Here is a 25,327-nt window from a genome sequence, read left to right as displayed (position 1 = left end):
AAAAAAAAAAAAAAAAGGCAAATAAACACACAGGATACTTGAGACCAGCCGGTTGGACAGAGAGGACGGACAGACCGTGAAATATTTACAAATTAAATGAAAACAAAACAGTCCTGGTGCTTTCTGTCGGATGTGAGAGGGAGGAACCGACATTTAAATTATATTTTGGAGGGAAGACTCTGGCCTGGGGGTCTGATACGGAATTTTGGGGGTCTGACATGAGATTTTGAGGATCTGAGATGAGATTTTGGGGTTGACAAGGGATTTGGAGGGGTGGACACAGAATTCTGGGGTTCTGACAAGGAATTTTGGGATGTCGACAGAATTTTGCGGGGTTGACATGGAATTTTGGGTGGTAGACATGGAATTTTGGGGGGTTGACACGGGATTTTTGGATTTGACACGGAATTCTGAGGGGTTGACATGGAAGTTTTGGGGTCTGACAGGATTTTGGGGGGTTTGACATGGAATTTGTGAGTCTGACAGAATTTGGGAGCTTTGACGCAGAATTTGAGGGTTTGACACAGAACTTAGGAGGTTTGACACACAATTCTGGGGTTTGACACGGAATTTCGGGGGTCTGACATAGAACTCCGCGGTTTGACACGAATTTCGGGGTTTGGCATGGGATTTTGGGGGGCTGACACGGGATTTTGGGGGGCTGAGACAGGGTTTAGACAATGTTGAACAACCAAAGCCCCACGCCCGATGCGAGGACACGGAGACACAGGCGAGGGGCGCTACTGATGCCGTGGGTGGCGTTGTGAGGACCAGAAAAGCTTCGTTATTCTCGTTAATAAATCAGCTTTTAGTGCAAGAAGTAGGAGGTGTCTTTTTTTTTGTCTTTTTTTTTTTTTTTTCCCCTTAATAAGGTTTTTATTTTTTCCCTTAATAAAGTTGGGTTTGTTTTTTTTTCCCTTAATAAGGTGTTTTGTTATTTTTTTTTCCTTAATAAGGTTTTTTTGTTGTTGTTTTTTTTATTGCTCAGCTGAAATCTTGGTGGCTGCAGGTACAAGGAAAGCCTGGGCCGAGGAGGTGACGTCGCGGGTGGCACTCGCAGCTCTGCTGGGACCACGAGAGGGTTTGGGATGTGCCAGGGTGGGTGGTGGCGTTGGGATGCGCCAGGAAAAGTTGGTGGCACGGCCGGAGCGAGCGCTGAGGTGGCCCTGGGTGACACTGCCCAGCTCCTCCCTTCTCCCTCCTGCTGGATCGTCGGTGACTCCCGGATTTGGGATCTGTCACCTCCAGGAAGGCAACGCTGGCAGCAGGGACAGCGTGTCCCGGGTGTGCCCTTGGGTTTCTCCAAGCGGGATTTCGGGGTTTGGAGTGAAATTCCAGCTTTTCCCGCTGGTTTTGTCACCTCAGGGAGATCGGGGCAGCCCAGCGGTGTCCTCGTATCCCGAATTCCCGGTGTTCCCATCAGCTGTCCCGGGGCTGGGAGGTCCCTGGAGCTGAGAGGGAGCCTGGAGTCGTCTCCAGGACATGGATGTGGAGTTGGCTCGGAATGTTGTAGGAACAGGACAAATTACACATTTGGGGTTGAGCTCGGCTCCTGAGAGTGCTGGAATTGGGGGTCCGGTGCTGGAATTGGGGTCTGGTGCTGGAATTTGGGGGTCTGGTGCTGGAATTGGGGTCTGGTGCTGGAATTGGGGTCTGGTGCTGGAATTTGGGGGTCTGGTGCTAGAATTTGGCGTCTGGCTGTGGAATTTGGTGTCTGGTACTGGAATTGGGGGTCTGATGCTGGAATTTGGCGTCTGGCTGTGGAATTTGGGATCTGGTATTGGAGTTTTGGGTCTGGCTCTTCCCTTTTTGTTGATGAGTGAGAAGTTGGCTCCTAATTTGAAGCCTTGCTGAAGAAAGGATTCTTTCCTCTGGAGAACTGGAAGAGTTCCCTGCCCCAGAGGGGTCCCTGTGATGGGAATGGGAACATTCCCTGCTGACCCCGGGGGTCACCACAGGAATCAGGACAGGAGGTGACCGGGATGTCCCCTCGGGGGAGGGGATGGAGCAGCTCCCGGGAATGGGATCAGGATCGGGATCCCTCAGCACCTCAAATCCTCGTGTGGATTCTCCATCCATCCATCTCCTGCTCCAGGGATGCTCCCAGGACATGGTGTGGGTTCATCCCAGCCCCGTCTGGGTTTTTGGGATCTGTGGGGTCACCCTGTGGAAGGTTTGGGGTCAGGGCTTTTCTCCCCATGCAAACCTTGAGCTTCACTCAAAGCAGTAAAAGGTGAGAAGCTCAGGGTGAGTTTTTAACCTGAATTTTCTCTGGGCTCCAAAACTCCAGCGGGAGGGAATTTAGAAGAAATGTCAGAGTTTTTGCTAAAGCTTAAAAATACTGAGTATATACCGAGCTGAGACAGGGCTGTGAGTAACTTACACCGAGTTGTTTGTCCAGCTCTGCATCTCCTCCCTCTGCTCATTACTCAAAGTAACCTGGGGGTAGGACTGGGAATTTTATGAGGAAATTTAGGATAAGGTTGGGCAGAGTCCAGCTCCCATTCCTCCTTTTCCAATGGGATGCCGAGGGATTTCCTCGGGGATGAGGTGGTTCAGGAATCCTGGTTTTAATGGGAATGGCACATCAGGAATGTCCAACATGGATCTGCTTCCCACAATCCTGGCCCCATTCCCGCAGGTTTGGAGGGGTTTGTGGTCCCTGGCAGCAGCGAGGACTGGGAGTGCTGGGAAGATCCCAGATCCAAAGGATGGATTTGTTCTCATTCCCAGTGGAACTTGGGCAGGGAGTTGCCCAAACTCAGCTGGGAGTTGGGAATGGGATTGTCCCCATCCCAGGGGTGGTGTCACCTTTGGGAATGGGATTGTCCCCATCCATCACCTTTGGGAATGGGATTGTCCCTGTCCCAGGGGCGGTGTCACCTTTGGCCTGGGGGTGTTTCCCTAAAAGCTGGATGGAATTCCGGGATCCATGTCCCGAGCGGGATGGGAGGCAGGAACGGGATCGGGGCGTGGCTGTGTCCACACCGAGGGTCACAACGGGGCTGTCCCTGCCAGGGGACACGGCTGGAGGGTCCTGGCAGGAGGTGACGGACAAGGGACATCCCTGGGACAGCTCCCCCAGCTCCGAGAGGGGGCTGTGCCTCTTGACCCCGACCTAAACCCTGGAATTCCTTTGCCGTTGGTTCCATGGAACAATTTGGGTGGGAAGGGACCTTTTAAGGTCACCAAATCCAACCCCACGAGCTCCATCTTCACCCCACGTTTGACCTATCAGAGAAGACGACCAAGATAAATGATAATTATTATTTTAAGGAAGGCATTTGCATTGGATTAATTTGCATCCATCTCTCCTGTCGGCCCGGTCCGGGCTCTTCCCGGGATCCATCGGGATGTGGCAAAGTCCCTCTCCACAATCCATAGCAGTGGGAGTGTCCCTGTCACCGACGTGTCTCCAGAGCAGAAATAACTGCACAAATCCCGTTGCATCCCATCCAAAAACAAAGCCCCCTCCATCCTCCTCAGAAAAATTAAAAAAAAAAAAAAAAAAAAAAAAAGAAAAAAAAAGAAAAAAAGGACCAGAAGGAAAATCCATCCGAAAATCCGTCTTTTCCGAAAGAAACCCGATCTCTCCTCGAAGGTACCTTTGGTTTCAAAAGTGCAGGAAGTGGGAGGATTCACGGGACGCAGTCCTTTAGGAATCCCTGCCTTCTACCCTGATCCGTGCTGGGAGAGCTGGGAACGCTCCCAGAGATCCCATTCCTACTGCTCGGGAGGATCCGAGGCCGTCGGGGGCGCGGAAGCGGAGTGGGAAGAGCATCCTTGGAGAGACTCCCCGGCAAGTCCCAAGCTGTGTAAGGCATGTGAGGGAGCGCTCAGGGGAGGGGGTCGCTGAAATCCTGGGAGTCTCCAGGTGGGATTGGGGGTCCCACGGTGGCTTGGCTGAGTGCTGGAGGGGGGGGAAAGGCCACTGTCAGAAAGGACGAGGGGGTTTAGTGGGAAAAACAGCGTCCGTCCGGCTCATCCCGGTGCCTGCCGAGGTGTGGATTCCAGTCTGGTGTTCCTTCCTCGTGGAGCGGCCCCGAATCCTTCAGGGTTTATTTTTTTCCATCCTCACCAGCTCGCTTGGATTATTTTTTTCATTAATCATTGCGGTCTCCTCATCCCATTCTGATCCCACTCCTGCTTCCAGGCCCCCTTTGCTACATTGGATTTATGGAGTTGCCTTGAAAAGAAAGCAGGCGTGGGGTGGAGGGCGGCTCCCATCCCAAAATCCCTACGAAGCAAATTTAAACTCAAAAAAAGTTTTTTGTTTTTTTTTTCTGCAGCGCTGTTACGCCGGGCCTGGCAGGGGAGAGGCTCCTCCCTGTCCTTCCACGAATCCCAAAAGTTCCTCCACAACCTCTTCTCTTCCCGGGGTGCTCCGGAGCTCGGTGGGAAAGGGGGATGAGCTCCCTGTGGGTTTTCCCAGCCTCAGCAAGGACAAATCCCGGTGCTGAGGGAGGTCCTGGGGACCTGCTCTTCCCTGCATAGGTTTTTTTTTCAGGAAGGAGGGTTAGTTTGGGAGAGGTTATGGGCAAGGTGCTGCCGTGAGGATGGACGGCTCAATAATCCGGTGTTTTCACCCCCCAAATCCACCCCTTTCCTCCTTCCGTGCCTTTGCTCTGCCCAGGCCCCTCTCACCCCTCTTCTCTCCCCAAAATTCTTTGATTTCTTTCCCCCCCTCCCCTCTGATCTAGAACCTTCCTGGAATAAATTAAACCCAAAAAGTTGGAGCTCCCTCCTAAAAGAACAAACGAAAAAAAAAAAAGCCTCGGGGAGCCGAGCCCAACACGGGGCCCCTCCGGACTGGCACTGAGGCACCCCAAAACTGGGGACAACCCCAAAACGGGGAAGCAACCCCAAAACTGGGGACAACCCCAAAACGGGGAAGCAACCCCAAAATGAGGAGCAGCCCCAAAACTGGGAAGCAGCCCTAAAACTGAGGAGCAGCCCCAAAACTGGAGAGCAACCCCAAAATGGGGGAGCAGCCCCAAAAGTGAGGAGCAGCTCGAGCATTTCCTCCCCTCCAGCCGCTGATTCCCGCTCCGGCTCCCGCCCCACGCGCCCTTTGCCGTTGGCTCTTTGCTAAGGATAAATGGCATCGGCGGCCGCCTGGGCTGCCTCGTTGCTTGGAATTTTTTCTTTTTTTTTTTTTTTTTTTTTCTTTTTTTTTTTTTTTTTCATTTTTTTTTTACTATTTTAATTTTTTTTCTCTATTTTTTTTTTTTTTTTTAAAGTCCTCGCTTGATTCCCTTTCCTGTCGGAGGCAGCGGTGGCGGCGGCTGCCGGCGGAACCCCCGGCCGCTCCGAACCCTTCGGGCTGTGGGTGTTTATTCCTTTTTTTTTTTCTTTTTTTTCTTTTTTTTTTTTTGCTATGCCAAAGAATAAATGGCATTGACGGGGGACGTGGCCTCGGAGCTCTCGTTGCCCTCGGTCTCCTCTTTGTCCTTCTTGACCGTGTACTGGCCGATGAAGGAGCCGTCCTCGTTGAACTGGCCCTCGCCCCCTTCTCCGTAGTCCACCAAGCTGTCGTCGCTCTCCTGCTGCTTTATCGTCCCGTCCAGCGAGGTCTGGCTGTTGGGAAGAGGTTTGTTGTCTTCATCGCTGGCAGCAGAAGACAGACAGACACGGCAAGGGTTGAGAAACGGGGCTGGAAACTTTTCCCCGAGGGATGGAAATGCGAAATCGATCGGCAGCGGGAGCGCGGCTCGGAAGAGCCCTCAGTAAACGGGGGCTGGTCCGGCTGTGGGTGGAGGGGGTGGGAGGTGAAGGGTGGGTGGGATCTCTGAACACCCGATTTTGTCATTTTTTTTTCAGCTGGGAAATCAAATTTCTTAACCTCGGTTTCCTCACCTCAAACTTCTCAAACCTCAATTTCCTCGTCTCGGTTCCTTTGCCTCAATCCCTCAAATCTCAATTTCTAAATCTCAGTTTCTAAATCTCAGTTTCTAAATCTCAGCTTCTAAACCTCAGTTTCTAAATTTCAATTTCTGAATCTCAATTTCTAAACCTCAATTTCTCAACCTCAAGTCCTTACTCTCTAATTCTTACTCTCAAATTCTTTAATTTCTTAACCTCAGTTTCTTAACCTCGACTTCTTACTCCCAAATCCTTACTCTCAGTTTCTTTAATTTCTTACTCTCAAATTCTTTAATTTCTTAACCTCGATTTCTTATTCCCAAATCCTTATTCTCAGTTTCTTTAATTTCTCACTCTCAAGTTCCTGCTCTCAAATCCTTACTCTCAGTTTCTTTAATTTCTTAACCTCAATTTCTTAACCTCGACTTCTTACTCCCAAATCCTTACTCTCAGTTTCTTTAATTTCTCACTCTCAAGTTTTTACTCTCAATTTCTAAATCTCTTTTTTTTTTTTGTTTAACCCCCATTCATTAATTCCAGCTTCTCACTCTCAGTATTTCTAAATCTCAGGTTTTTAACCTCGATTTCTTAACCTCAATACTCCACCCAAAGCTCGGGTCATTGGGGCTGGATGGACATCAGGAATATTCTTCCCTTGGCATGGCTCGGATTTTCTCTCTCAGTGTTTTAGCTCTCCTTGGTAACCTGGTTTAGAGGTTTGTTCCCAGATTTCCTTGAGGAAACAATTTTTCCTTGGAAAAAAACGCTTTTTTTTTTTTTTTTTCTTGGAAAACACGGCTTTTCCTGGAAAAAAAATGCAGTTTTTCCGTGAAAAACACAATTCTCCTTGAAAAAAAAATTGTTTCTTGGAAAATTGAGTTTTTTTCCTTGAAAAAATGCTTTTTTTTTCCTCTGAAACCTCGGTTTTTCCTTGAAAAAAGCCACAACGGGGAGCATCGTGAGGGGACACTTTTAGGATGCCAAATTTTGTACAGCTTCCAAAACTCCTGGGAATTTACCATTCCCAGTTTATTTCTGGGCATTTTTTCTTGCTCAGTTTGGGTTTTTCTTCTTTTCACTGAAAGCCAAGTCACTAAAAAATAAAGAGTTTGACTAAAAAGGGAAAAAAATCACTGTAAAGAATTCCTTTAAACCGAAATCTAACCAAGAAAAAGCTGCTTTTTTCCCTGGAGAGCAGGGATTGGTAATCCCATAAATTGAGATATTTTGGGAAGGATGAGAGTGGATTCCTCTAAATTGATATAAAAATTAATTTTTATATCAACCATTCCTTAGTTGATGAAAATTCTCTCATGTTCCTGAAGAAATCCCTGAAATATTTGTCCTCCCACCTCCATTCCTGAATTTTCCCAGTAGTTGTTTTTAGCTTGGGATTTGCCAGGCTCGCTCCACTCCATTCCTTTATTTTCCTTAAAATTGGTGACAATTTTGGGATTAAAAAAAAATTTTTTTTTTTGCTTTTTGCTTGGGCTCTTGAGCAGGGCAAGGCATTAATTTTCCTTTGCTGCATGGGATTAATTTTCCTTTGCTCCATGGGATTCATCAGCTCCCTGGAATTGGACGGGAATTCAGGATCCCACCGCGGCTTTCCTTGGATCAACGCTTCGGGAATTCAGTGATAACACAACCCCAATATTCTGTTAATTTGGCATCACAACAAAACATTAATTGGTTAGCTCTGGAAGCGGCTTTTTTTTTGGGAGAGGGGGGAGGAAAAGGAGGAATAATTCAGTGTTGGAAGCGGGATTGGTGAGAAAGCCTCAAAAAACGCCGAGTGGAGAGAGGCAAAACGCGGATCCTCAATTCCCAGCGCCCCTTCCCAAAATTTTGGGGGGTGCAGCTCAAGCCGAATCCGGAGCCGGATCATTAACAGGGGAGTTTGTGGCACCAAATTCCCGCTGGGAATTCATTCCCGGAGAATTCCCGCAGGTTTTACCTCTCTCCAGGGCCCTTTATCCCGTTAGTGCATTAGGAGGGAGCAGCGGTTTTCCATCAGCTCCTGATGGGATCTAACCCTGTTAAAAATGGATTTCTGCTCCGGGAACCCGAGTGCCCAGGTGGGAATCACTTGGGAAATGCTCTCCTGAATCCCATAAATCATCGGGAAGAGGGGGAGGCTGGAGCCAGAGGAAGGATTTTCAGGACTAAGAGCGGGTGGATTGGTCAGGATCCAGCGGTTTTGGCTCACGTCCCTTGTCCCCATCCCCTGGGATGGACTTTTTCTTGGAAAACAAATTTTTTTTCCTTGAAAAAAAACCACCGTTTTCCCTTGAAAATCCGCGATTTTTTTTTCCTTGAAAAAAACCCCACATGCATTCCCAAGTTCAATCCTGCTCCACCAGGAGGGATCAGCAGCTGGAGCTGGGGAGGGCCTGGCTGGATTTTGGGGGGTACACCCAGCCCACAGAGCAATTCCAAGCAGGATCTGACTCTCCAGAAGCCCCGATGGCAGCGGGAATTAGAGGGATCTTGTTTAATGTGTTAGGCAGGGACGTGGGAAAGGGGACGGGGAAGTTTTGGCCGTGAAGAAATCAACGGGAGCAAGGAAGGAAGGAAGGAAAATAAAATTCCCAAAAAAAAAGAAAGAAAGAAAAAAAAAAAAGCGGAATGTGCCGGACTTCTGGCAGCACGAGGTCCTACCTTTCAAGAGACCTTCACGGTCCATGTGGATAGACCAGGTGAAAAGGAGGAGGAGGAATGGGAATAAAACAGAGAGAAGCAGAAAGAGCCTGATCAGAGAGAGAAATGAGGAGGTTCTGCATTCACAGGGGCGGTGCTACGACCAAAAAAAAAAAAAAAAAAAAAAAATTAAAAAAACCGGGGATCATCGCCTCGTTATACCAAATGGAGCCGGGAGAAGCGTTCCAGGCGGGATCAGCCTCCTCGGGTGTCCCCAGGAGCCATCCCAGCATGGAAAGGGCAGCGCAAGAAGGGCTGGGGGTGGCGTCCAGGGGACAGCGGTGACAGGACAAGGGTGGCTGGGCTCACCCCGGCGCCCTGTGCGATTCCTTGGGATGTCCCTATGGATAAACCTACACCTTCCCCGAGCTTTTCCAGAGTTTTCCTCCCTCACGAGGCTCCTGGGACAGTTCTGCGTCCTCCCCTCTCGCTGCCTGCTGAGGTGTCCCCTCCTGGCGCTACCTGTGTCACCTGTGCCGTCATCCCGGATATCCCGACTGGGAATCCGGACCCTAAATCCGCTCGGCTCCCCCTTCCTGGCACGGGGAGTTTCCAGGAACATTTGGTATAATGAGGCAGCGGCACCGGCACGGAACGTGGTCCACGGATAACGGTCCTGGCTCGGGAAGGAGCTTCCCTGCTCGGGAATGCCGTTATCCCGGGATGGGAGCGGAGAGATGCGACGGGATGTCGGGGTGAGGAGCTCGGAGAGTGGCATGCACGGGGCGCTGGGGACGTGAGGGTGACGAGGGCACAGCAGCCATGCCGCGGGGAGGAGGGCACGGCAGCCGGGATGGGCTCCATTCCTGCTCTTCCCTGAAATCCTAAATTCTGCCCCTCCCGGAGCCCGGCCCCGCAATCAGCCCCGAGCTCCATCAGCCAAAGTCTCCGGCTTCCCCTTCCCTCCCTGCTGCCTCCCAGAGGGAAAGCTCCTGGAATTCTCCCGGGAATCCTGGCGTTCCTCAGGAGGAGGGGCAAAGTTTGTGGGTTTATTGGCTTTTTTTTTTTTTTTGGTTGTTCTTATTGCATTCCTCCTTTATTTAGTCCGTAAAACTCCGCAGACTCCATCCCAGAGTTTTGTTGCCCTTCCACTGACTTCTGCCTTTCCCCTGGAAATTTTGGGAAGGAGGTTGTCCATGAAAGTCACAAGGATGAAGGATTCACCCCAATCCTTCCCCTTGCCTGGAAGGAAACACCCCCTTGGATGGCGCCAGGGAATTTTTTTCCCAAAAAAAGCCATTCCAAGAGCTTGGATTCCCTTTGGAGCGAGGCAGGGGGTGCCTGGCCGTGGATTTGCCTCGGGAATGGTGGATGGGGCCAGGAAAGGCTCCGGAGAAGCAGAGCCAGGAAATCCATGAGTGCTGCCAGAAGCTCGGCCTGGGGGGATCCCTGTGGGAATCCCTGTGGGAATCCCTGTGGGAATGGGGCATTCAGGCTTCCCATAAACCACCCCATAAATCTGGGAAGCACGAGGCTCCCTATCCCGACTGGAATCATTATTTGGGGCCGGGCTGTGTCCTGGTTATGGATCATCCCCGTGCCAGGAGTGCCCCAAAAAATCCTGCCTTGGGAATGGAGGGATCTGACCCCAAAACCTGCAGCAGGACCGGGCTGGGCTCGTTCCTCCTCTGCTGTTTTCCCTGTCCCAGCGTGGAATCCGAAGGGAGCATCCCAAAAATTCCCAGGTGGAATTTTTGGCCACCCCTGGAAGCGCTGGGCAGCAGGGAGGGGAGGAAGGTGTTGGCCCCGGTCCTGTTGTTTAGGATATTAAGGAATTCCAGCCTTTCCCTACAACATCCTGCTGGGATGTGTTTGTATTCCATGGGGTTTTTGGGGAGTCTGGGGCACTTTTATTCCTATGGAATAAAAAAAATCCCTCTGAAATGGAGTTTCTGACAAAATAAATGTGATCCCTGCTGGCGTTCCGTTTCTGTTTCTGATTCATTTTGTTTCCCCTAAATCCTCTGGCAGAATCCGTTTTTATTCCATCCCTTCCTGAATCCCAAACCAATTCTCCCTGTGCTGGGAATGACTCAGGATTGAATGAACCCCCGGTTTAAATGAGGAGGAAAAATTCCCTCTGGGTTTCACCTCCAGCTCAGGTGGGAAAAGGAATTTGAATTCTTTAATAAAATTTCCCAAATCCCCTCAGCTGCTGGGTGAGCCCTGCACCCGCTCCAGGGAAATCTCAGAGAGCTGGGAATGCTTGGGAAGCTCCTGTCCCTTTCTGACACATCCCAGGAGTTTTTCCTGGAGGGAAAAAGGCTCTGCTGCTCTTGAAGGGTGACATTTGCGTGCAAAGAGCGGGATGGAGCCGGGGAAGTGGGAGAGGTTCCAGCTGAATCCCTGCCGGAGCCCTCACGGGGGGTTCTGCTGGGATTGTGTGGGGCTGGAGCGCGGGCAGACCCCAAATCCTTCCCCTTTCCTGCTTCCAGGGCCGATCCCAACAGAATTTTGGGAATTCCTCCCATGGATATTTCTTTGTGGGAGGGACAAAGGCTGTGGGGTGAGACTGAGAAAAACCCTCAGGCTGCTACAACGTTTGGGGTTTGGGGGTGATTTTTTGGGATTTTTTTTTTTTTTTGTGTTAGAAGTTCCGTTAAGGTTGCTCTGCTCCTGGTGGGAGCTGTTCCAGGGAGCTGATCCCAAAATTCCAACTCTGCCCAGACTGATCCCAACAGAATTTTGGGCACTTCTCCCACGGATCCTCCTTTAGGACGCTTCAGAAATACAAAGTTTGAGGTTTTGGGGTGATTTTGGGGGAGTTTTATGTGTTAAGAATTCCATTAGGGTCACCCTGCTCCTGCTGGGAGCTGATCCCAGAATCCCAACTCCGCCCAGACTGTTCCAACAGAACTTGGGGCATTTCTCCTTTAGGATACTCCAGAAATCCCCTCAGGCCGTGCAGAGTTTGGGGTTTTGGGGTTCATTTTGGGATTTTATGCACCAGAAGTTCCATTAAGGTTGGTTTACACCTGCTGGGAGCTGCCCAAGGTCGCCGATTCCAGAATTCCAGGAAAAGGAAGAGGAACCCCACAAGCTCCGGCAGCGTTTTAGGAGCCGTTTCCTTCGGGAATTACAGCGGGAAGGCGGCAGGAGGAGGGAAAAAAAAAAAAGGGGGGGGGGGGGGGGGACAGGGACGGTTCCGGGGGATTTGTGGCACCACGGGGTGGGGGAGGGGGCTGTGATGGTGGGGGAGGGGCCGATGGGGGAGGGGCTCGGGCATTCCATGGTGTCCTACCTGTAGTCGAAGGATCCGTCCTCCACGTTCTTGTCCTCGGGATTGAGGTGCTCGTCCTTGTTGTCCCGCACTGCGAAGGAGCAGAGCCCTCCCAGTTAAACCAGTGAGGACTGGGAGGGCTTGGGAACGGGGAGGGGATGGGGAAGGGCCCTGGGGTGTCCCTGAGGGGGAAAAACTGCACCGGGGAGAGCTTGGGGAGGGTTACAAGGGGGTTACAAAGGGGTTACAAGGGGGTTGCAATGGGGTTGCAAAGAGGTTTAAAAAGGGGTTTACAAAGGGGTTGCAAAGGGTTGCTAAAGAGTTGCAAAGAGTTTTCAAAGGGGTTGCAATGGGGTTGCAATGGGGTTGCAAAGGAGTCTAAAAGAGGTTACAAAGGGGTTGCAATGGGGTTGCAATGGGGTTGCAATGGGGTTTAAAAGGGAGTTACAAAGGGTTGCTAAAGGGTTCCAAAGAGTTTGCAAAGGGGTTACAAGGGGTTGGGAAAGGGTTTTGAAAGATTTACAAAGGGGTTTAGAGAAGGTTTGCAAAGGAATTGCAAAGAGGTTTACAAAGGGTTTACAAAGGGGTTACAAAAGACTTGCAAAGATATTCCCCAGGATATTCCCCAGGACTGGATGGTCCTCAAGATTCCCGGACCTATTTAAATTTTGGGATTTCCCATTCCCACTCTCACCTGGATATTCCCCAGGATTGGATGATCCCCAAGATTCCCAGACCTATTTAACTATTGAGATTCCCCATTCCTACTCTCACCTGGATATTCCCCACCACTGGATTATTTGGACCTGTTTAAATTTTGGGAATGGCCATTCCAATTCCCTCCTGGATATTCCCCACCACTGGATGATCCTGGACCTTATTTAAATTTTGAGATTCCTTATTCCCACTCTCACTTGGATATTCCTCACCACTGGATGATCCCCAAGAATTTGAATTTTGGGATTGCCCATTCCCACTCTCACCTGGATATTCCCCACCACTGGATGATCCTGGACCTGTTTAAATTTTGGGAATGGCCATTCCAATTCCCTCCTGGATATTCCCCACCACTGGATGATCCCCAAGATTCCCGGACTTATTTAAATTTTAGGATTTCCCATTCCCACTCTCACCTGGATATTTCTCACCACTGGATGATCCCCAGGAATCCCAAGAATTTGAATTTTGGGATTCCCCATTCCCACTCTCACCTGCAAATTCCCCAGGACTGGATGATCCCCAAGGATCTTGGACCTGCTTAAATTTTGGGCATGGCCATTCCAATTCCCTCCTGGATATTCCTCACCACTGGATGATCCCCAAGAATTTGAATTTTGGGATTGCCCATTCCCACTCTCACCTGGATATTCCCCATCACCGGATGATCCTGGACCTGTTTAAATTTTGAGATTCCCCATTCCCACTCTCACCTGGATATTCCCCACCACTGGACGATCCCCAGGAATTGGAATTTTGGGAATTCTCACCCGGGTACTTTCCGCCGCGGCTCCTCTTGATGAAGCAGACGATGAGGAGGATGAGGACGAGGAGGGCGATGGCGCACATGAGGCCGATGAACCAGCCCTGAGTGGCGATGTCCACCTGGTTCTTGGTGTAGGCTGCGGGAAAATCGGGAAAATTGGGAAAATATTCCTGAGGAACGCAGCAAACCACGGAGGGAATGGAGGAAGAGGAAGTCGGGGAATTTTCTTTAGTTGAGGTCGTAGCTCGGGGATTTGTGGGGTTTTGGTGATTTCTTGGTGTTTTTTCTGGTGTTTCTTCGATGTTTTTGGGGTTTTTTTTTTGTTTTTATTGGTTCTTTATTGCATTTATTTTTGTGCTTTATTGGTGATTTTTTGGTGGTTTATTGCAGTTTTTTTGTGCGTTATTGGTGATTTTTTGGTGGTTTATTGCAGTTTTTTGTGTTTTCTTGGTGAATTTTGGTGGTTTATTGCATTTTTTTGTGCTTTATTGGTGATTTTTTTGGTGGTGTCTCGGTGATTTTCTAATGTTTTTGGGGGGATTTGTTGGTGTTTTATTGGTGGTTTCTGGTGGTTTATTGCTTCGGTTTTTGTGGTTTCCTGGTGATTTTTTGTGGTTTCTTGGTGATTTTTTTGTGGTTTCTTGGTGTTTTTTGGTGCTTTATTAATGATTTTGTGGTAGCTTATTGCATTTTTTTTGTGCTTTATTGGTGATTTTTTTGTGGTTTCTTGGTGATTTTTTGATGTATTTTGGGGGGGGTTTTTTTGGTGTTTTATTTGTGGTTTTTGGTGGTTTATTGCTTGGGTTTTTGTGGTTTCCTGGTGATTTTTTGTGGTTTCTTGGCGTTTTTTGTTGCATTATTGGTGTTTTCTTGGTGCGTTATTGGTGATTTTTGTTGGGTTTTTGTGGGGTTTTACTGGGGAATTTTTGATGGGTTCTTGTGGGGTTTTTTTGGTGTTTTCTCGGTATTTCCTTGAGGTTTTTTTGTGGAGTTTTTTGGTGGGTTTTGGGGCGGTTTTTAACAGTGTTTGTGTTTGTTTTGGTGTTTTATTGGTGTTTTTAGTATTTTTTGGTGCCTTTGGTGGTTTTTGATGCTGTTTTTTCTGTGGTTTTTTAGTGTTTTATTGGTGGTTTTGGCTATTTTTTGGTGGGGTTTTGGTGGTTTTTGGTGGGATTTTGGTGCCCTTTTATTTTTTTTTGTTTGTTTTGTTTTGTTTTGTTTTGTTTTTTCCTTTTATAGTGGCAAACAAAATAAATCCGTTTTATCAGGAGCTACAAACAACGAAGGGGCCCAACAGAAAGGAAAATCTGGGAAAAGGGAATTGCAGATAAAGGCGAAGGAAGCTGGGGAAGGAATCTGATGGAATTTGCTGCATCTGAAAACTGCCCTGGGTGTGGGAAGATCCGAGAGAAACATTCCCAGGTCCTGCTGCCCGGGGATTTTGGGCAGCACCCGTGGATCAGGGAATCGCTGAGTTCTGAGGGTTCATTGGAAGCCTTGAACTGGGATGAACCGGGATGAACTGGGATGAACTGGGATGAACCGGTGTCCCTGCAGAGGTGGCAGTGGTGGCTCCTGCTGCCTTTGGTGGCCACCGAGGGTCTCGGGACTGAGAGGGGCCTGGTGGAAGCCCCCCAAGACCTGGGAAAAAGTGGGAAAACCTTGGAATGACACCGGGAATGACACCGGGAATGACAACGGGAATGACACAAATCCAGCCCTGGTGTCCAGGGATTTGGGGCAGCACCTGGATCAGGGAATTGCTGAGCCCTAAGAGTTCATTGGCAGCCTTGAACTGGGATGAACTGGGATGAGCTGGGATGAACTGGGATGAACTGGGATGAACGGGAGCGTAGAGGGATCTGATCGCTCCAAGATTTTTCTCCTGGATCCAATTCCTGCTTCCAGCTCCTTCCCAAGGCTCCTGCCTGTTTGTGGGATTAATCCCACGCCTGTTCCCATCCTCCAGCTCCCGTGTCCTCCCCTGCCATTCCCCCACTCCCAGTTCTCAGCTCTCCCACACGGTCAGACAGACAAATCCACGGCCTAAAAATAGCTCCAAGGCTGCCTTTCCCAGCCTCTCCTTGGAATTCAGCGAGGCAGAGGAGAAAATAACCTTCAGCACGGCGGAGGAGCTGGATTTATCCCAGCTGAGGGAAAACTGAGGCGTTCCCGGTGGGAATGTGGGAGAACCAGAGTGGTTGGGATGGGATTGGGAATGGGGAGAGAGCTGGGAGCATCCTGGAAATCCGGGAGGGGAAAAAAGATGGATAGAGAAAGGAGGGAGCAGCCCTCCCTTAACGTGTTTGGAGAGAAAGGATCTTGGAAGAGAGGGTTGGATTGGCAAAAATTCCCAACCCACGGAATTTCGGGGATCAAACCGTGCTTATTCCATTGGAATTGCAGCCAGGAGAAGAAGTCCTGCCCTGGGGATGGAATGCAGGGAATTGCAGGGAGGAAATTGGGATTAAAGAAGAGAATGACACGGAGGAGGATGTTCGGTGAAGAAGTGATCCTGAACCCGGAATGTTTTGTGGATTTTGGGCAGCACCGAGAGGGGAAGGAGCTGCCTGATGCTTCCTTTGGCTCCAACTCTGCCAAATCCCACATTTCCTTATCCCAGCCCGAGCTCTCGAGGATGCTCGGGAAGGGGAGGGGAAGGAAGCTTTGCTGGAAAGTTTGGAGATGGAAAAATTCCGTGAACAGTGATGGGATGGGATGGGATTTTTCCGGGGAGGAACAAGGGGGTCTTCAAAATGTGAAATTCCAGAGAAGGTTGAGAGGAGGGATGGGGGTTGGAGCTGGGTTTGGAAAGGAGGGAGCATTTTAAATCCCAGATTCCCAGGAAATCTCACAGGAGGATGGGGAGCTGCCTGTGGGTAAGGGGGAAATTCCCATCCTTCCCAAAAAATGTGGTAATTCCATCCTTCCCAAAAAAAAAAGGATAAATCCATCCTTCCCCAAAAAAGGAGAGATAAATCCATCCTTCCCCGCAAAAAGTGTGGATAAATCCATCCTTCCCAAAAAAAGGGGGATAAATCCATCCTTCCCCCCAAAAAAAGGAGGATAAATCCATCCTTCCCCAAAAAATGTGGATAAATCCATCCTTCCCAAAAAAGCAACACTTGAGGAGCAAATCAAAGTCCCTGTAAAGATTTGGAGTAACCGTCAGGAAGGAAGGTTTGACGCCCGTGGCTCTCCCAGGGGATTTTGTGATTTGCTTGAAGGTGAGGCCAACCTCAAGGGAAAACAGGAAAGCAGCTGCAGGATCTGACAGGTCCTGATTGGAATTGCAGCTGCAGAGGCTTTTTTTTTTTTTAAAAAAAATAATTAATGATAATTTCGTGGCAGAAAATTTAGCTAATAGCTAAGAGTCAGCCTTGACGTGCCAGGAGCAGAGCTCAGCTCCGCCGAGTTTTTCTCTTGGGTGTGAAAAGTTCCCTCTGGCTCCAGCCTTGTGGGATTCTATTCCCAAAATCCCGGGATCCCTGAGGCTGGAAAATCCGTGTGGGATCATCGAGCCCGAGCTGTGCCCGATCCCCACCCTGGGCACTCGGTGCCACCTCCAGGTGCCACCTCCAGGGACGGGCACTCCAAACCTCCCTGGGCACTTCCAAGGCCTGACCGCCCTTTCCATGAGGAAATTCCTGCTGATCCAAAGATCCCAAATCCCCCCCGGCTGTCCCCTCCTCTTAGGGAGTTTTTCAGAGCCAGAAATTCCCTCTGATCTCCTTTTTCTCCAGGATGAGCCCCTTCCCCTCAGGATTCTCCAGACCTTTCCCCACCTCCATTCCCTTCCCTGGACGCTATTCCCAGTGTCTGGACAAGTCGAGAAACTCATTTATTTATTTCTTTCAAATTTTGCAGCCCTCCTTCTACTCGGTTATTTTTGTCATTTCCAAGTGCCCTTTGCTCCTGGGAGGAATTCTGTGGGCTTAATGAGCTGCCAGTTAATCAGGAGCAAAATCAGAACCCGGTCTCCTGCAGGGGAATATTTCTTATTTATCTGCCCCTAGCCTGAAGAAACCTTTAGAACAATGATTTACAAGATGTAAAAAAAAAAAAAAAGGAAAAAAAAAAGAAAACCTAAACCCCTAAAAATGCTCAATTCCCTTTTATCCAAAGCATTCCCGATGCCACAGGATTATCAGTGGGGGTCTGGCACTTGTGTCAGCAGCATCCAGCCAGGAGAGAAATGGATGTGGAGCGTTTATTCCTGCAGGGAAGGCGACAGCTCCGTGCATCCCACAGGGCTCAGGTCAGCACCAGCCTCAATCCCGGGGATAAAGGTGGCTCCAGCCCTTATTCTCCATGAAAATATCAGTGGGAAACTCTCAATTATGGAAAATATATGCAGAATCTTCCCAGCAGGAATCAGCCAAGGATGTTGTGCTTTTTTTCCTTTTTTTTTTTTTTTTTTTTTTTTTTTTTTTTTTTAATGATTCCCGGTCCCTTGCTGTCCCCTCCATCACCCCACGGATGCCAAAATGGGGGAAAAGCAGGGGAGGAAGGAAAAGAGGCGGGTCCAGGTTGGGAACGGATTTCCAGAAGGATATTAATAAATATAAAATGGCTATGGATATATAAAATGATTATTCAGAGGGATAAAATCGTTATCCATAGGGATAACTCCTGTGGTAGGGTGGGAGCTGACGGAGATTTCGGACTCAGGGAAAGATCCGGAAACAGAAACAAAATTGGGGATTTAACAAACGCTGGAGCTGTGCTGGGAGGGGTCCGGGTGTAAAATCAGCTCGAAGGGGATCAGGATATTCCAGGGGCTGCTGTGCCGTGGATTCACTCACTCTGGAGCAGTTTGGGGACAAAGCTGGGGGTTTGTCAGCAGGGTTGGACGCTCCAGCCACCACCTGGATGTGGCACCTGGGGACACGGTGGCCTTGGCAGTGCCAGGGAATGGTGGGACTCGATGGTGGCAGAGGTTTTTCCAATGTTAATTCCATGGAACGTCAGCAGCCGCCATCTGTCCCTTGCCAGGGAATTACTCTGTGATATTCCAGATTTTCTCACAATTTTGGGTGTGTGCAGGGCGGTGTGGGGAGCTCTGCTCCCCAATTCCTGCAGTTCTCCCTCACTGGGATTCCCATTTTCCTTTTGCCGTTTCTGACAGAGCCCAGAAATTGCCAGAGCTTCCCATCCGACACCTGGAGCCGAGCAAAACCATTTTAAATCCTTGGAAATCCCCAACTCTACCTACGACACGCTCAGGGAGGCTGCTCCAGCATTTCCTGCTCCGTGGAATTCCAGCAGAGTGGAATTGACAGGAGCTGTGCACAGATCCCAGTGGAAAAAGCCCTGGGTGGATACGAGGGGATTTAAGGATGTTTGGATTTAGTGGGAATTGTAGGGAGGGAACGGCGGAGTTTTACAAATGTACAAAATTCCCTTGGGACAAAGGAGGGAGCGCCTGGAGCCGGGTGGGAAACGGGGGAAACCACAACGAGGGAGAGGTGGAAACCACACGGATACAAAGCCTGGAAAACTCCACACAAAGTGCCAGAGGAAACATCCCAGGAGAATGGAAATCCTGAGGGATTCTCTTGTGCCAACTGCACATCCCCGCTCCCAATCCTGCATCCCATCAGCGACATCTCATTGTCCCCCAGAGTCCCAACGCCCAAGCAGAGGCTGTGACAACGTGAAGGCGCTCCCCTCCCTTTCCTTCATTCCAAGGAATCCCCATCCTGAGGGATCCCCATTCAAAGGGGTTCCCATCCAAAGGGATCCCCATCCAAAGGGATTCCCATTACAAGGGATCCCCATCACAAGGGAAATCCCTATCCTAAAGAATCCCCATCCAAAGAGATCCCCACCACATGGGATCCCCATCCTGAGGGATCCCCATCCCTTCCTGGGATTCTCCTCCTCCATGCAACCCCTGGGTTGAGGAATGCCGAGAGCAGAGGGCGATGGGATGAGGGATTTCCATGCAGCCATGGCCAAAGCACCATGGAATGGCTGGGACACGCCGGGGACACGCCAGGGACACTCTGGGACACGCTGGGGACACGCCAGGGACGCTCTGGGACACGCGGCCGACGCCTGTCTCACCTGAGCTGGTGGTAAAGGTAATGTACGAGTGCTCGCTGGGGTGGGACCATATGGGGAACACCCACAGCTTGTACATCATCCCCGGCGTCAGATCCGCCAGCTGCACCGAGGACGGGCCCTGAGCCTTAACGGGGATTGATTTCTCTGTCTTGTTACCTGGGGAACAGAAACCGCACATCAAACCCTGCCCCGACACCCCACGGGGACACCGGGGACACTGCGGCCCAGGCAGGGGCTGGCCCGGAATGACACGGGCAGGGAGAGGCTGGTTTGGGGTCGGTACCGAGCCAAGGAGCTGCTGGTTTGGGGTCATCTCCTGAGGAAAGGAGCTACCGGTTTGGGATCATTTCCTATGACAAGGAACTGCTGGTTTGGGGTTGGTACCAAGACAAGGAGCTGCTGGTTTGGGGTCATTGTTCTGGGGACAGGAGCTGCTGGTTTGGGGTTGGTACCGACCCAAGGAACTGCTGGTTTGGGGTCATTACTCTGGGGACAGGAGCTGCTGATTTGGGGTCGTGATACTGCAGGCAGGGCACTGTGACATCCCTGGAGATTGAGTGGGAATGATGTGACTCTGGGGACAAGGAATTGCTGGTTTGGGATCATTTCCTGAGCCAAGGAGCTGCTGGTTTGGGGTCACTACCCCGGGGACAAGGAGGTGCTGGGCTCACTACTCACTGAGAATTGTGACTTTGAGATTTTGTTCCTTCAAATGCCACCAAAACGGGATGGACAACCACAGCTGTCCAGGAAGGGCTGAAGTTTCCAAGATTTCATCCCTCAGCCAGATCGTGGGGAGGGAATCCCAAGGAATTGATGATGCTGCATGGATTCAGCACCTGGGATTGTTCCTTGTGCTTCCCAGTGACTGGGGAAAAATAGGGGTGGTTTGGGAGCTGGGATATTTGGGATTTGGGGCCTGGAAAGATCATGCATCCTGAAATATGGGAATTTCAGAGACTGGTTTTGCACAGGGAATCGTTTCAAGGACAATTCAAGGTCATTTCCTAAGGGAAGCTGGGATGGCCAGGACGGGTTTCCTGCTGGGAATTACAATTCCAGGGATTCCAGACCGACACAGCAGCGAGTGCAAGAGTTGGGAAATAAACTCAGGGATGAGCAGCAGCCGGCACTGCCCTGCAGAAACCCCAAACCAACCAAGAGCACAAAATCCTCTCCCTAAAGCGGCACCAAACCCGGAGATCCCGGCTCCGCTTCCAGCCCAGGACGGAGCCGCACAACGCCGAGAAACACCGAGGAGGAGGTTTGGGGATCTTAGAGGATTCTGCCAACTCCAGGTTCAGGAATCCCAGCTTCCAATTTCATTTCCCCTCTGTGTTTCCCACCTCTTTCCATCGACCACAACTCGACATTCCCAGAGATCATCAAACCCCGGCGCACGGAGAGGGAACCCCCCTGCAGAAACACCCCCCTGATCCACCCCAAGCACCACAGCCACGAGGTTTTTGCCCTCCCATTTTTTTCCCGGCTGGCCGTGGAATCATGGAATTAAATCCAAGGGAAAGGCAGGAGCTGGCAGGATCTCTAAGGGCAGCGCCACCCCGTAGAGTCCCCACGCGATCTGATGCTTACTGGTGATATACTTAACCACAAAGTCAGTTCCTGCCGAGAAATTGTGGCTCCAGGTGATGTTTGCCCAGTTACTGTTTGCCATGGCTCTGATGTCCCATATGGACGATCCATTGGCGGCTGGGGGACAGGTTAGAACACGAGTTAGTGTTTAGTGGGGTTAGGCCCGGCTCAGAGCTCAAAATCTTGGAAAACCTGAGAAAAACCTGGCAAAAAAAAATCTGACAAAACCTGAGAAAAACCTGGTAAAAATCTTACAAAAACCTGACAAAAACCTGGCAAAAAACCTTACAAAACCTGAGAAAAAAAACTGGCAAAAAACCTTACAAAAACCTGACAAAAACCTGGCAAAACCAGAAAAAATCTTACAAAACCTGGCAAAAAAATCTTACAAAAACCTGATAAAAACCTGACAAAACCTGACAAAAACCTGATTAAAAAACTTCCAAAACCTGACAAAAACCTGACAAAAAGCTGATAAAAACCTGACAAAACCTGACAAAAACCTGATAAAAAAAACCTTACAAATCCTGACAAAAACCTGACAAAAACCTGACAAAAACCTCACAAAACCTGATAAAAACCTTACAAAATCTGACAAAACCTGACAAAAATCTTACAATAACCTGATAGAAACCTTATAAAACCTGATAAAAATCTTACAAAACCTGACAAAAACCTGAAAAAAAACCTGATAAAATCCTGACAAAAATCCGACAAAAACCTCACAAAACCTCAAAACAACGTTAAAAAACTGTACAAAAACCTTACAAAACCTCATAGAAACAGATAAGCATCATAAAACCTCATAAAAACCTTTTTTAAAAGCTTACAAGCACGTTGCAAAAAAGACACAAAATCCTTACAAAACGTCACAAAATCCTTATAAAAGACTTTACAAACTTTATAAAACCTCATCAAAACTCATGAGCATCATAAGAACCTCATAAAAACATTAAAAAACCTTACAAACACCTTACAAAAAACTCAAAAAATCCCTACAAAAACCTCACAAAAATCTTACAAAATCCTCACAAAATCCCTACAAAAACCTCACAGAAATCTTACAAAATCCTCACAAAATCCCTACAAAAAACCTCACCAAAACCTCACAAAATCATTACAAAAACCTGGAGTGAACACTTCGGTCTCAGCCTAAGCACGAATTAACCTCAGCCTAAAGCTGGGTCGATTCTTTCCAAGATTCCCAAACATTTTTAGGGAATTTTTTTTGGCCTTATTTAAATCCTGGAATTCCTGGCTCATCCAGGAATTCTTCCAGGGCCACATCCCTGAGGTTGTGGGCCAATGTTGGAATCCTCGTCCAGGAATTCCTGCATGGACGAGCACGGATCCAGCGCCGGGAGTGGCAGGGAATTGTCACTTCGCTGTGGCCCCGCTGGGACAATGAGGTCACTCGTGTGTGAGGTTGAAGTTAAGGGATCTCGACGTGGCTTGGGAATGATTCCTGTTCCTACAGAAGCGGGAGCCAATCCCACGCTTTGGTGGGATTTTAAGGGACAGCACAGAAGTGACACCTTGGGGTTTTATTGGCATTTTTCCTCGAGGGGTTTCAACGTTTTGATGTCACAAAATCTGGGATCGACCGCCACAACCCCTTGGAAAAAGCCGATTTGGGGTTTTTTAGGGCACCTGGCGCTGTGGGGTGACCTGGAATCCCTTAAATCCCATCCTGGGCTGGGTGGGGACACCGGAGGTTCCTCGTTTCCTCCTTGTCCCCTTTCCCTGCTCTGTGCCTCACTCTTCATTCCCTGTTTCTAATTAGCGGCGTTTTCTCACGGGTTAATGACGGGTGCGGGGGTGATGTCGCTTCGTCACCAACCCTGGGGTGTCAGGTGGGGGCAGATCCCCCCTGCAGAAGCGTTTTGGTGGTTTTAAAGCATTTTAAACGGATTTTATGCAAAAATACAGAGAAATGGTTTTGATCTCAGTCATGGAATCGTCCCAGACTGGTTTGAGTGGGAAGGGATCCCAAACTCACCTCATTCACCCCAAATCCACAATTTCCACTCTCCCGGGCTGCTCCAAACCCCATCCACGTTTTTAAACCTGATTTCATTCCCTTTTTGCTCGATTTTTTTTTTTTGAACAGTCCTGATTATTTATAAACCGCAAACATTCCGTTATCCTGGTGTTTCAGAGCCAGATAAATCCTTCCAGATTTATCCCTCAGCCACATCCAGGAGGGAAGATTTCCCTGCCGGAGCAGAGTTTGATTCTCCCGATGGTCCAAGAAGTTTCTCCTGACCTGGGAAACGCCCGGCACAGGGATGGAGCTGGAACTCCCACCCTTCCTTCCCCGGCATTCCCGGGGGCTCCGGCAGCGCAGGGAGCAGCGGGATAAACCCAAGCACTCGGATAAATCCTGACAGGTCTCCTTGCGAACAGCTGAGGTGCTAAATCCGAGCTGACATCTCCCGCAGAACCCGTTTTTAACAGCTCTGAACACCAGAGAACACTTTGGGGGGGGCGGAATTTTTATGGAGTTTTCCAGCTTTTCCCAAACCTCGTCCGGCATCACCACACCCCCAGCAGGGCTGGGTGACACAGAACCCTCCAAATTCCCACTCGTACACCCAGATCTCCACCCCGGCAGCGCGGGATGGCTCCGATTTTTCCCGATATCCCAAAGAATCGAGGTGGGGAAGGGTTAGAGAGGGGTTAGAGGAAAAGGAAAGCTCAGTACCCAACTCGTGCCTGGTGGTGGCTGCCGGAGCCCTCTCGGCAGCGGCGCTGGTGCTGGCGGCGGTGCTGGCGGCGGTGCTGGTGGTGCTTGTGGTGCTTGTGGTGGTTGTGGTGGTGGTTGTGGTGTCGGTGGTGGTTGGGGCTGTTGTAGGACTGGTTGTAGGACTGGTTGTAGGACTGGTTTCAGGAGTGGTTTCAGGAGTGGTTTCAGGAGTGGTTTCAGGACTGGTTTCCTCCACTGCGGTTGGAGGCGGCTCAATTGCCTCTGGGAGAGGGAAACACCGGCTTCGTACCTGAGGTGGCATCCTCTGGGCACTGCCCTCCCCACAGCGGCACGGCACGGAGCAAATCCCACTGGGAACACGCGGCTGGACACATTTTCCTGCCCCTGGCCCCATGCAAAGGTGTCCTGAGCCCATCCATGAGCAAATCCCAATGGGAACACGCGGCTGGACACCTTTTCCTGCCCCTGGCCCCATGCAAAGGTGTCCTGAGCCCATCCATGAGCAAATCCCAATGGGAACACACGGCTGGACACCTTTTCCTGCCCCTGGCCCCATGCAAAGGTGTCCTGAGCCCGTCCCAGGGGCTGGAGCAAATCCCACTGAGAATTCCAGGCTGAGCCCTTTTTCCTACCCCTGTCCCCATGCAAAGGTGTCCTGAGCCCATCCCAGGAGAGCTGCGGCAGCAAATCCCACTGGGAACGCACGGCTGGATCCTTTTTCCTGTCCCTATCCCCATCCAGAAAAGGCCTGGGCTGATCCCAGGGGCTGGAGCAAATCCCCCACCGGGAACATGAGGCTGGATCCGTTTTCCTGTCCCCCTGAGCCCATCCCAGAGGCTGGAGAGATGCTGGGGCTGCTCTGGTTCCCCCAGTTCGATCCCAATCCCAAACCCAAACCTGAACTTGTCCTCTGCCTTTTCCCTGCCCGTCACCCTCTGGGATAAACCAGCACGGACAGCCTGGAAAAACGCGGCTGAGGGGAGGCACAGGTTTGTCCTCATCCCATTGTCCCAGAAAACGGGATTTAGCTCGAGGAAAAGGCACTAATCCCATTTGTCGGGCCAGCCTCAATTCCATTCATCCAGCTGCTCCTGGACTACACCTCCAGTATTTTTTTGAGCTGTCAGCTCAGCCTGAGGCTTCCCAGCTTTTTCCAGCCTGGAGAAGGAGCAGCTTCGACATCGAGGGGGATTTAACTGGGGGGGAGGGAGGGACGGAGCTTGGGCAGCGCTGCCCCTCCCGATTTCCATTTAAATGAGGCCTTGGAACACCTCGAGCAGTCCAGGGGGATAATTGGGAGCGGTTTGTTTGTTAATTGTCTCACTTGGGCTGTGATTCCAAGGAAAAACGGGAAAGCTCCAGGGAAAGGGGGAAATGTTTCCTTTAACCCACCCTGAGTGGGGTGAGGGTCCCACGGGGAGGGAGGGGGGCTCTGGCTGGGCCTGGAACCTTCCAGCAGAAAACGCAGCCGGAATTCTGCTCCAAATACCAAAGGTGACTCCGAGGGGACTCACCCCGGGACGCTCAGGTTAAATTATATTTATCGTCATTTTTCCTGCGGGCCACGGGATTCCAAATCCCTCTGATGGGTGAAGGGAGCCAGATTTTATAAACATCTCCCCCAAACCACAACAGCTCAAGGGAAGCACTTTAAAACCAGTCCCAGGACCAAGCCAGGCTTTTCTTTCCCTCC

At 50.1% G+C, this 25,327-nt stretch overlaps 1 protein-coding gene across 25 annotated transcripts in view; it reads right to left on the bottom strand.

The window, feature by feature from the left end:
• Positions 1-25,327, bottom strand: part of NFASC (neurofascin) — an 81,912-nt gene continuing 56,585 nt past the window's right edge. For 13 of the 25 annotated variants that reach the window (XM_088180457.1, XM_088180434.1, XM_088180436.1 and 10 more), the window contains 6 exons: positions 23,632-23,895; positions 20,928-21,044; positions 19,335-19,490; positions 13,270-13,401; positions 11,804-11,873; positions 1-5,607 (listed from right to left, as the gene is read on the bottom strand). In XM_088180457.1, the coding sequence (XP_088036583.1) occupies positions 5,376-5,607; positions 11,804-11,873; positions 13,270-13,401; positions 19,335-19,490; positions 20,928-21,044; positions 23,632-23,895 (971 nt within the window). In that variant the 3' untranslated portion in view covers positions 1-5,375. Of the gene's footprint in view, positions 5,608-11,803; positions 11,874-13,269; positions 13,402-19,334; positions 19,491-20,927; positions 21,045-23,631; positions 23,896-25,327 lie in introns of those variants that run through there. The other 12 variants (XM_088180449.1, XM_088180450.1, XM_088180453.1 and 9 more) reach the window with 5 other exon arrangements.

The sequence above is a fragment of the Sturnus vulgaris genome, chromosome 29 (assembly GCF_052056855.1).
Source record: "Sturnus vulgaris isolate bStuVul1 chromosome 29, bStuVul1.hap1, whole genome shotgun sequence".
NCBI lineage: Eukaryota > Metazoa > Chordata > Aves > Passeriformes > Sturnidae > Sturnus > Sturnus vulgaris.
This window is presented reverse-complemented; position numbering and strand designations above follow the sequence as displayed.